This window comes from Lemur catta, chromosome 2, assembly GCF_020740605.2.
Source record: "Lemur catta isolate mLemCat1 chromosome 2, mLemCat1.pri, whole genome shotgun sequence".
NCBI classification, from domain to species: Eukaryota; Metazoa; Chordata; class Mammalia; order Primates; family Lemuridae; genus Lemur; species Lemur catta.
In genome coordinates, this window is record NC_059129.1 from 13,519,925 (window position 1) to 13,532,706 (window position 12,782).

A 12,782-nucleotide genomic window follows, 5' to 3' on the forward strand; every position below is an offset into this window, starting at 1 on the left:
AACTCCTAGGGTCTTTGCAACTGAAAAGAAAAAACCCATCTACTCCCTCCACTATACTTACTTATACTTAGGAGATACCAACATGAGGCTGGGAATTTTAGGGGAGGCCATGAGGTCCTCCATCAAAGAAATGAGTAAGATGACCAGTCAACAGCTTTCCTGAATATAAGTAACTAGACAGAAAATACAGTGGATGGAAGCTAAGGGTCTTAAGTGTTCTGCTGTAATCAGACTTCTAGAGTATAAGATGGGAGCCTCGGATCATGTTAGCCTGAGCTTCTCCCCCACCCCCAATTTGGCACAGAGAGAAGCTGAGCTCCTAAGAGGGACAGTGTCTTGTGAAAGGTCACGTATGACCAACCCCCGACTCCTATTCTGTGGATTCCCTACATTGCTCACCTAACATCCTTTTGGAGAACCTTAAAAGAGCTTGTAATGATTGAGCACTTAGTGTCTTAGGTGCTTTATAAAGACTTTCTTTTAAATTCTAACACTGATGGAGGTAAGAGTGCCTTAATTTTATAGGTGAGTAAAAGGAAACTTAGAGGTTCACTAAACTGCCAGCGATCACACAGCAGTGGCACTTGACAGTTAAAGCCAAGTTCAGCTTGTCTCTTTTGCCTTAATCACCACCACACTGATAGATCTAGGAGCCATGCAGTTAACACAGGGCTCAAATTCAATTTTTATTCCTCATAGGAACTTACATCAGTTGCTAAGTTAAGACTATTTGGGTAATGGCCTTGTAAGAACTCATTTGCTTTGCCTGTAAGTACTGGAATCCCCAAAGCACCCCATTTAAGCTTGGTGTGTGGGAGGTGTGGGCACCCACATTTAGAATCTGGGGTTCATGTACTACTATCTGGATTGTTTCCCAAAGCATAGGAATTGTTCATCAATATATTGGTAGAGGCTCCCAGTGGGTGGTTTAATCTTGCCCCAGAATAAAGCCACGTTTTTTTTTTTTTTGTAGAAATGTTAATAGTCAAGTAAACAAATTTATTAAATCCAACAGCAGGTAACCTTCCAAATAAAAAAACATTAAAAGAAAAAAATAATGTAGACATCAAAGACAAAAATGTGTGTAACAAGTTAATAAAAATATTCAAGGGGCCATTTGGAGAGTGCAACAGTGCAGAGAATACAAACAAAAGTATGAACTTTTGTCAAGTTTGTACAACCTCAAGAAACAGACACACTGGTCACAAACCAAGAGGGATCCACAAAGGTGGAGGGTCACATGAGCAGTGGACTCATCACCTCAGCGGCTTAAGGCAGGCTATCTGTGGGACCAATTCATTCACGCCCCATTTGCCTATTGCTTCACATTCCCCCTTTGAATTAGTGCAACAGGTAAGAGCAATTCATCACAGACTGGGAGCTGGGGACCAGTTTCAGAAGGAAGACGCTTCTCCCAGAGCTAATATATGTGTGTGTGAGGGGTGGGGGGGATCCGCAGCAGCTGCTGAATGGCTTCCTTTGGCAATATCCAAGATTTGTGTTGAAAGCATCAGGAAAAGAAGACAGGTGGTGGAAGTAGGCATCTGACAGCAGGCTGGTTGTCCAGGAAGAGGGGAATGGGGAGGACATGATGCCCTAGCACCTGAATCAGAAGCAGAACCCAATGGTTACTCAAAGCTATTCAAACCACCTTGGCTTCTGCAACCAGTGCCCAAGCATCTATTTCATCCTTCAGAGTGGGTGGGGGAAACCCTGCTGATCCTCACCATCGTGCAAGTCCCAGTCCAGATTCAACTGGATATATGTTATTTTAATACCATAAGAATAAACTCTTAAGGGGGTTAGAAGGGGTGGGAACCCCATTTATACGACTCAGAAAACATTGTGGAGTAAGAGGAGGGTCAATGTCACATGTCCTCAAAGGAGTCTCAATTAACACACTTCAATAACTTTAATAGTCCTTTCAGCCATTTAAACAGATATTGCTATAGTCCCCCAAGGAAGACCTTTGTCAGTTACCAAGATGTTCAACTCATAACTAACCAAACATAGAAGACACAAGAAAAACAGCAAAGCAGGCAACTTAAAAAAAAACCAAAAAACCCTAGCAGCAGCTTTCTTCCACCCTTTATCTTGTAATTGTATAAATTACTCTACCTTTGGGGTTTTGCTACACTGAAATTTCACTTGAAATATGGCAAAATAAATGGTCCTAAACAGATATGTTTTGGATTGTAAACTTTTAGACCAGTCCTTATCCAGTAACTTCCCACCACTGTTTAATACAAGTTGGGCATGGTGTATATAGTATATGAAGCCATCAAGTAAACTATGGCATGCAACACCTTGCAGCCTCCAGCACTGAGGACTAACTTTTGGCACCAGCCCCTGGGAGATTAGTACTGTTTCAAAGACTGACTAATACTGTGTGGCTTAATCCTTTCTTACTTTCCAAGAAGGCTGGTTTGAGCCTGCCTTAGGGAAGTTGAGTATTAAAAACACTGCCTTATACATCTTCAATTATATTTCCCTGGGCTTGGAGGTTTGGTTGAAATTTAGATCTTCACCCAGCTCTAGATTTTTCTTCTTCTCTTATCAGAAGGGCAGATAAGAGTTCCTGGACCCAACTCACACATGTGGGAACATCTGGCAGGATGAGGGGAGAGCTGCTGAGGCAATCCGCTGAAGCACAGCAAAGCGTCAGTACAGAAGGTGGGGCTGAGAATGACACATTCAAATTTGGCAATCCAGCATGAGGGAAAGAGCAAGTCAATGAAGCAACACTTTAACTCATACCAGCTTTCTAATAAATTGCTAAAGAAACCACAGCAGCTCACAAAGCCATTTGCCAAAACCAAGTAATCTCCCAACACAAATATTCAGTTTGTGGTAATCACCCTCAGATGTGCCTGTTTTCAAAATGGCATCCACAGCCTGCCCTCCCCACAGCACCCAGGTGTGCCCTTGCTAAGCGAGGGTCCACTGGCTTTATCTGAGGGGCATTGGTCTTCTCTACAGAATTACTGCTTACCCATTAAGCAGCAAGCCTATTTCTAGGTTGAGAGGAACAAGGCTTTTCGTTTCTCAGAAGTGTAACTGCAGACCCTACACACACCTCACCTTGGATCCCTTTGCAAAAAAACTGCTCTTCCTGTGCTCATGAAAGAGCCAAGCACTGGCCCAGAGCTACTGCAGAAGCTTGAAATCCAGGACTAAAACCTGGAAGAAACTTATAAGTCCCTTCCTGACTGCTCCCTTTTCTGGCTTCTCATTTGCATTTCTGTAACACATGGACCATTAAAACCATAACCAAAAATAATTTTTTAATTGGCTCTTTTGTGGAGGGTGGCAAAGGTGAATCGTTAATTTAAAAATAAAACAAAAGCCTCCCACTCTAATATTTAATGTGTGGAATGTTTTCTTATAGGCTGCGGAAAGAATCTCGTTCCTCCAGAGTCCTTAGCTGCCTCCCTCTTCCATGCACCTCTCTCCTATGCACCCTTCTCATCTGGGATAGGAAGAGCCTTACCAGGCTAGCAGCAGCCTGCTTTTCCCTCATTCAACCTCTACCCAATCCAGAACTAGGAAAACCAGGTTGCAAACTGGCTGGATGAAAAGGTGGTCCTTTAAAGACCTCAGTCTGGGTATCTCAACTGCGGCTGAGCCCACAGAACCTGCTCGGGCCCCTGGAGGCTCTCATATAAGGGTCTTGTGTCTTATTTAGCTAGAACAAAGCCAGACATCTGGCCAAAGACCCCCTTCAGCCTTCCAGTATTGTTAGCCTACCGTGGATGTTTTAAAGTTTCCCATCTGCCCTGCTGAAAGGAGGAACTGTCAGGTTTAGGATTTTTTTTTTTTAAAAAAAGCAAATTCCAAGTTATGTTCCCTATGTCAATATCAATTTTATAAAAACATCGACTGCTGAAACTCCTTAAATAATCATCCTTGTAAAGATGGGAGCCCAGAGCTGTAAGGCTACTAATATAGGAATTCAAAACGTGCAATTCCTGCCCAGGTTGAAAAACACACCTGGCAGGTACAGGAGAGAAACTCCAAATGTTTAATAGACAAAATTTCATTACCTCAAGAGTATAAATATTTTTATAAGTTTTTATTTAAATGATTCCCTTTTTAATCTGATCCAAAGTGTTGGAAGCTGAACTATACAAGTTCCTGCCACCCACCTGTCCAGTACAGTTTTTTGAGGACATATTTTTTAAATGGAAAAGTAACAAGAGGACCCTCTACTGAAACCAGGTAGGACCACAGTCAGCGCCTCAGCCCCTGTGGCAGATTTGGCCAAAGCCAGACTTCCGGAGCAAGCACGCAAGGGGTCTGAGGACTGGGCCCTCCTCTTATGAGGAAAGGGCTAAGTAAGGTCATGTTCTCCTTAGTGAAAATGGTCCAAATTCAGATTCGAAAACCTCCATAATGACGTTCCCTGGCACTCTTCTTATACTTTATATATTGAAGGCAGCTCCCTCTTTTATGGCCAGTTTTAGCAGGCAAAGAAACAAAGGAATATAGATACATATATGTGTATATATATATATTTTATATAGGTAAAATATATACATATTTTATATATGTATATATACATATTTGGGGATAGGGAAAGGAGAGGAGGATCATGTAAACCTAAACAGTCATCACATTACCCCAAATGAGCCTGACATTAACAAAAAGATAATAAATAACTCCTGGGGGTCAAGTGACAACATGGGTGCAGCAAGAAGGGAAAGGGCACACATTTAACTATTAAATACACTTTGATATTTGTTTGGCAGAGTTCAGGCCAACCCCAGGCTTCTGCACTTGCCAGACAAGTAAGCTGATGATACTCAAAAGAAAAAAACAACAAAAAAAAAATTCAAGCAGAGCTCCATACCACAGTTTTCCTTCAAGTCAGTTGGCCGGCTGGCACAGTTTCCCGACCACCAGGAACAGAAACTTTGGCTCCAAGGCAAATGAAAAAAAAAAAAAGAAAAAAAAAAAAAGTATTTCCACTTTCAACATGAAAATACAGAAACTTCATCAAAGAAAGAAAACTATCGAAGAAGTCTACTTCCAGCAAAACTGAGGTAGCACTGCTTTCTCTGCATTCAATGCTTAAGTGGTTCTCAGTACAGTATGTTCTTTAAAAAAAAAAAAATGCTCACTTGACTGACAGGTACAGCATGTTGATGGATAAACTCAACATGAAATGCAATAGGTCAAAAGGAGGAATGAGCAAGAAGTGAGGGAAATACGGGTTTTGGATAAATTAGCTTAAAAGGGGGTTGTCACCAGACTATAAATGCTCTCAGTGGGCCTGGGCTCTCCAAGAGCTCTGAATCGCCTGGGAATTAATGCAATGTGGTTAACAGCTAACACTGCTATTCAAATCTGTGTGAATCCTGAAAAATAATTATTACAACCTAAATTCAACCATGTAAACAGCACTACACACAGTACAGACCTGCCCTGAAAAACAATATGCAAAACTGAGATCTGGCACTGTATCATTTTGTCATGTTAATTCAACCTAACCGTCCCATCCCCCACCCTGCTCTACACCCTCCCCCACAAAAAAAAATCTAAATTTGTGCAAGAAATGGCAGGCTTATTCTATCTGAAGGCTTCAAAAAAAGGTACACAACATGTAGCCAGGTTCAAATATTTTGGGGGACCCCCCAAAAAAGAAATAACCAAAATAACCAAAAAAATGAAGAAAGTGCCTAAAACATGATACAGCATTTTAGAGCCCTTTCAGATACAAGGCAGAGAAAGGTGTAAAGTAGAAAATATCCGGATCTTCAGTAATTTCCACAAAGGTCCAATTCCTCGGTTGGCTGCAGGGCAGCGGGCAGATCCTTGCTGCTGCTCCTGGGACAGAGCCACTAAGTCTGCTCCTCGGGACACAAGCCCTCGGGCCCTGAGCTGAGCGCACCTCTCCCTTCCCCTTCTCTCTTCCTTCGCTCCATTTCCCACTCCACAAAGGTATCGAAGAGACTTGGCCAGGCCTCATCCTCACTGTAGTTGCTGAGGTCGGGGCCAATCACCTGAGTGAAGTTAAGGAACATGTTCCAAGTGTCCCGGGAGATGCCCTTGATCCCCGAGGGGTTCTCTGTTAGGAAGTTTAGCCACTGGTCCAATACGGGAGGATTGTTCTGGGTGAAGACTAGTTTCCACAGGGCAATGGCTATTTCCCGATGCAGTGACCGCTGCCCTTCTTCAGAGTCCAGGCCAAACTGAAATGTAAACCGGTAGAGATCCTTGAATTTATCCTCTTGTTTGGCTTCCGTTAAGAGGCTAGGGAACTGTGCACAGATTCCGTCAATGCTGTCTGCACTTATTGCTTTGCAGCCATCAAAAAACTCCTTCCTGCAACAGGAAGGAGAGGGCACGATTAACATTTATAAACCACCGTTTACCGAGAGGCAATATAGCATAGCGGTTAAGAGCAGAGCGCGGCTTTGAGGCCAGATGGCCTGGATTTGAATTCCAACTCCTCCACTAATTAGTCCTACTTCCTTATCTGTCAAATGGTGAGAATACCACCCTGCTTCACAGGGCTTTGGTGAGGACTAAACAAATTAATAAACACTAACTGCTTCTAACAGTGCTGGCACAGGGTAGGCAGCTGGTAATGGTTCATTTATTCATTCATTCATCTTCCCAAAGCTAAACTCAGGTCTCCTGCTCCCTGCCCTGTTTCCCACCCTGCAATAGTGATTGAGCTGTAGATTCTTCCTCCTCAGAGGGGGAGGCTTCCTGCTTCCCTTCTGATTCTCTGTGGGTTGTTTGTTTTCGGTATATTTTTGGCGACTGCCAAGGGAGACTTTTGGAGCCAGAGATTCTGGATGAAGCTGGGTAACTCTGCCACCAGAGATCAAAGTTCTATTATTAAAAAACGAAAGTTGGTTTGCATTTTTAACATCTATACAGCTTACAGCACGCTCTCATATTGATCATCTTATCAGGGATTGCTGTACCCACTGAAGAAGTGAGGCGTCTGAGGTCTGGTGAGTAACCTACCCAGGGTAGGAGGCACGTAAACTAGAAATTCTATGGTTGGGTCTCAGAGTCAGTTCTTATTCATTCATAACCCCATGGTCTGCAAACCACACTTCCCAGAGACACATGACCATGACGATATGCACAACTACCATTTCGTAATGGGGCCAGCTGTCCTTGCTGCACGTAGGCTTGGCTGAGGGCAGGCAGTATGCTAAGAACTAGAAAGGGCAACTGGCATCATGGAGGGACCAAGGCCTATCCCCAGAGGCACTTACTGTGTTGGCACTCACAGTGCCTGGCACATGATAGGCACACAATCGATACTGAGTGAGCGAATGAAATGACAAGGCAAAGAGTGAAAGAAAAGAAAGGTCCAAGACAGCAGGGAGCTGACCAGTAGCAACAGGGCTCACCCTGGATTATTCTCACTTAAGGCAAAGATGATCAGTGCGCCCAGTTACTCAGGAATACTAGGATATGCCTGAAATCCGACCTACAAATTAGGCAAAGGCATTATTCTGTGAGAAGAAACGTGGGGTACACATTAGAACCAGATATGAAGCTTTATCAAAATGCAAATGCGTGAGCTTTATCCTCCGAGATTCAGTAGGTTTATATCAAGCCAGGTTTATATATTTTAAACCTTGAAGAGTGTCTAGGGGAGCTTCTCCGGATCAGAACCACAACTTAGCTCAGAACATTTAAGCTTTAGAAAAATTGTTCAGAAAAGGAAAAACTTACCCAAACCCTATGAAACCAAACCTGTTCTATCCTAGCTGGGTACCACTGCCCAGTGGCGCTCTCTTTCCTCCTCTGCTCACCTGGTGACATGAAGTATTTGTGACTAACCTGGTGAATTTGCACATGGTTGCAGCCTGGAACTTCCAAGCCAAGAGCAGCACTCGAAATTCTGTGGGGTCGACACACAGGTCATTGCAAAAGCGCTCCATGCCTTCCTCCAAAATTGCATCCTCCCGCTCATCCTTGTAGCGCCTAAACAGTTCTTCCAGTCTCTGCAAGGAAGACTCCTCAGCATTGGACTTGGATTCCCTCCCAGCATCTCCCGAGGACGTTGGCAACTGGCAGGCCTCAGTGGCAGCCTCCGCCTTCTTGGTCCCGTTGACGAGGATATCCCCACCCGGCTTGCCACAGGGTGGCACCAGCTCCTCACGGTGGCCTGCACCCCGCCTGCTGTGTGACTTGCTGCTGGGGTCACGGTCTCCATTCTTGCTGCCCAGGGTCGATGAGGGATTCTTGCACTTGGTGACACACTGGCCCATGGTGCTGGTAGCCCGGCCTTTAGAGTGGCCCCCTCTGGCTCGGATGCCCTCGCTGCCGCTGGCCCATGGACCTCAACATGCCATCAGCCAGAGGAGCCAGCCAACCTGGAAGGAACAAAAAGCAGTCACCTCTGGATAGGGGCGCCAGGGTATGGACACTCGAACCTCCAGGGGCTGTGCGCTGAAGCACTGCTCTATTCCAGCGGGCCGGCAACGAACCATGGGCGACACCCGAGTACATCGTCTCCCTCATAAGCCGGCTCTGTAACTTCACCTGGGAAATGCAGAGGCTAGGGCACATATGGAGAACCAATAAGGGAAATTCCTGAAATTCTTAAGGTAACATAGGTTACAAAGAGGCTGATTCATGTGTAGAACACATCAAAGACTACAGTTTTGACAGAAATATTCCAGAGGAAATCTGTCTTGCCAACTTGCCATCACAAGAAAGTTATTTGGACCTGGGTTAAGCCAAAAAGCAAAAATAAAAGGCTCATCTAATCTAGTTCCTAATGTTAACATTCTCGTATTTTCTTTTTAAGTAGGACGAGTAGGGAGAAGGGGTGGCCATATCCAAGACAACTATGCAGTCTCCTAACGGCCTAATGAGGTGAAGGATTTGCAGTATTAAGACTACAGGCAGGGGCCTCGCCAAGCAGCAAAGTGAAATTGGCCTGGCCCTCCGGATTCCTTTCTGGGCTGCCCCACACAGTAGGCGAATGCCCTTCCTCTGCCCTGCCCCACCCACCTGCACGAGCCATCCACCAAGCCTGCGCTCCAAACCGAGCTTCCCCGTCAAGGAGCTTCTTTTTCTCCCTCCCTCGGGTCCTCAGCAAGGCTGCACTCAGAATGCAAGCCAAGTTCCCACTAAACGCCACTGTCCTATAGGACCTGTAGGCTCAGTTTTCCAAAGGGGTGTGTCTCCACTTTAAAAGAAGGGCTGATCTGCTGAAATATAATCTCTAAACAGTTTGATAACTGCCAGATGAAAAAGAAAAGTCTGCACTGATACATAACAAACTCATCATGGTGGTTTATTCATTATTTAAGTAATTTATAAGTTGTTTTTTTTTTTTTTTTAAACAAATTGCTAGGAATTTCTGAGCCAGAGGTGAAGTGATTTCTCTAAGACTGCTCTGTCTATTCAGGACTCTTATTCTTACCCGCAACTAGTTTGCTAGAAAATCCATTTATAATTTAGTCCCTGTAAAATTTTGCCAACTGCTATAATAACAGCAGCCACTGTAATGATGTTGTTAGTAGAAATGTGGACCAGGAGCCAGAAATATAGCAGGCAACGCAGACACCAAAGTCAATGTTACCCCACATGGGCCTCCCCAGTTCTAGGAGCTTTCATGGACCTCCCTGATCCAAACTCAAAGCTCTTAGAGGACTGGCAGTGGGGCAGAAGGGTGGTTTTTATAAAAGGCTAGAACTTTAAACTATGCCTAAAAAATTCAGCTTCCTCCAAATAGTGCCTGGATAAACCGGGGGTTATCTTCAAGAGAAACTCCCTCTAAGGGTAAGTAAGCTCTGAGTACAGAACAGGTTTAGAATGAAGAGCAGAATCATTCCTGTAGTTACTGGAGATGAATCATATCAGGGCCTGTCCCATTCTCCACCCTCAAAGAGAATAAATGACAAAAAGACATGTCCACACATGCCCTCAAAAGACTCTGCAGTTTCACTTAGCTTCAAAAATACACTAAAACCCTTACAAGGTCTTTTGGTGTGGAAAATGGCAGTCCCAAGTAAGTTTTCTAAAGTCTTTTTAGGCTTTAAGACTATACTTAGTGAGCCATAAGCACAATCTATTAAAATTTCAAAAGGCAAGGGGTTAATTCTTGGAAGACCATCTTACAAGGGAAGCAACTGTTTGAGCTGAATTATGACAAAAAAAAAAAAGAAGGACTATACCATGTGGAGGGTCTGGTTTCCAGATTTGTGTTTCTGAAGACTAGAATGCTGAAAGAAACAAAAGGCCTAAACTTACACAAACCCCACATGCTCACAGACTGGCAACTCTAATTCCCAGGCGCGCTGACTCACCAGGGTTTGCTGCTCAGCTCCTGCTGCTGAGGGAGGCACAAGCACCCAGCGAGATAAGAGGATTTCCTGGCCTCCATCTGACCCACCTACCCCGGGCCACTCACCCCGCCCCCACTGGACAGATGCTTCATCATAGCAACTTCCTCCAAATCCTGGCACCGAGGCCTTCAGGTAGGCACAGAACAGGTGGGGCTCCCAAAGGGGCCCCAATCCCATTTACCCAACCAGCCCTCCAGGCACGAGCATCTTCTGATGACCTGACACAGCAGAACCGGCTGCAACTGAAGGCTTTTAACGTGCCGGCAGATGAGAAAAAGGAGGAGAAAATCAATTTCAACAGATGATCAATCAGCAAGTGCCAGAAGGTTGAATCCTCCTTCCATTCTGGTCCCTGTCTTTGAAATGCCCCCACTCCAGTTGAGTGTTGAGGCGAGTGCTGGTCTCAAGCCAGAAGAAAATATTTTCAGATCTGATGGTGAGTATGGCCCCCCGTTACTCTGATTCCTGCCCAATGGTCTATCTTCTTCTGTGTCTACCCTTTTCCCTGGGAAAATACTTTTGCTCCCAGAGCTTTCCCCAGGCTCAGACAAAGTGCCCAGCCCTGTGTCCCAGGCTGGCAGCGCTTCAAGTGCTTTAAAGCCGACTGTCTCTGCTGGACTCACTAGCTGTTGGCTAATAACTAATAGTAGCAGTCATCAATTATCAAGCACTTGATATGGTGCCAGGCACTATGCTAAGCACTTTAGGGACATTAACTCACACATCCTTACCACAGCCCTATTTAAAAACAGGGAAACTGAGGCTGCATAAAGTCATTACCCAAGATCACATAACAAACAGAACCTGATTTGTCTGGCTCAAGAAACCATGTACCTTTACCACTAGGCTAGACTGCTGAGCCCACCTACTGCAGAACACTAAGAGAAAACACCGACGGATGGGCCCTGAGTTTGGGAGCAACACCATAGCAACCCCAGAGCAGCAAACTGCAAATCTTACCATCAGCCACTGGAAAGAGAACAATACATGGTCTGTGCTCAGTGCTCAAGGAGGACGTCCTACCCACTGCCTTCTCCCAGGTCCGCCCGGCTGCCATGATCCCCGCAGGCCGGATACCCCTGGGCTCAGCCCCACCAGAGGTCGGTACTAGAATTAGTCCAGATGCCCTAAACTTGGGATGTCCACCAGCATGATTAAAAAGCTCCAGCTCTAAGTCAAAGCCCAATTCTGCTACTGGCTAGTTGTTTGACCCTACTGGAAACCTGAATTTCCTCAATCTGCAAAATGGTATCCACCTGATAGAGCTGTTGTAAGGCTTCAGCCAGGAAATGCAGATAAAAGGTACTTGGCACAAACTGTCTCCCAATCCACAGAGAACACTTGCTATGATGGCAATTACTGTGTCAGCAGCAGTAGTAGTAGCCGAGTAGTGTCTGGTTAGCCTGTTGGAAGCCCCAGCTTGTCTCACTTGAACAATGGGTTCCAGGCCTCAGTTTCCCCATGCCCAGCCAGGGCTATTCCTGCCTTAAGTCATTAGCCTCGTTCTTGTTCAGAACTAGATTCTCACACCACAGCACTGACCCCTACACCACTGCCCAGAAATACCTGGAGGGCCAGACCCTCTAGAGCGCGGGATTTCCTTGTGATGGATCCTGAATAAAATCAAGCTATTTGCTGTGCCAAATGGACACTGTGAATACCAGCCATGCCCTGTCCCTAACCTGGGGCAGGCTTTCAGCCAGTTCCAAACTCCTTCCCCTTTCTACTTGGTCTCATCTCTACAGATGTGCAAAAGACAGGATTTCTAGCTTTCTGTTCGGTTCCCACTTGGTCCTCCTCCTTGTCACTGCCACCCCAGATGTGGACAGCCTCAGCACCATCTGGGCACCCCAGAGCCAAATTTTCAACAGTAACAGAGCATTATTATTAATGAGTATCACTTTGTATTTGTTAGTACATTATAGTAGCTCTATCTATATAAACACAGCTCTATGGAGTAATTACCCCCATTTTACAGGAAAATAAATGCAGACACACGGAGGCCAAGCCTTGCTAGGAAAGGGGAAAACAGGAGCACAGTAATTACGAAGATGAGCTCAGACAAACCTAGATTTGAATCACGGTGATGGCTAACTGTAACCAACTGTAACTGTCAGCGTGAAACCTTAAAATGGAGCAGCTGTACCTTAAAGCTGCAGTCCCCAACCCCCGGGCCTCAGACCAGTACTGGTCAGTGGCCTGTTAGGGACTGGGCCTCAGAGCTCCGCCAAGTGCCCCCCCTCCTCTGGCGGTACTCTGTGGAAAAACTGTCTTCCAGTAAACTTATGGGCGCCCCTGACCCCCCCCCCCCCGCCCCCGGACCGCACAGCAGGAGGTGAGCGGCAGGAGGAGGGAAGCTTCATCTGTATTTACAGCTGCTCCCCACAGCTTGCATCACCACCTGAGCCCCTTCTCCCCACCATCTGTGGAAAAACCGGTTCCTGGTGCCAAAAA

General features: G+C 45.5%; 1 protein-coding gene across 1 annotated transcript in view; it reads right to left on the bottom strand.

Moving 5' to 3' along the window:
- Positions 1-985: 985 nt before the first annotated feature.
- The window catches only part of DCUN1D3 (defective in cullin neddylation 1 domain containing 3), a 42,028-nt gene continuing 30,231 nt past the window's right edge, over positions 986-12,782 (bottom strand). Inside the window, exons 2-3 of the mRNA XM_045542741.1 lie at positions 7,810-8,345; positions 986-6,324 (exon numbers count right to left, since the gene is read on the bottom strand). Coding sequence (XP_045398697.1) covers positions 5,841-6,324; positions 7,810-8,240 — 915 coding nt within the window. The 5' untranslated portion in view covers positions 8,241-8,345 and the 3' untranslated portion in view covers positions 986-5,840. The remainder of the gene's footprint in view (positions 6,325-7,809; positions 8,346-12,782) is intronic.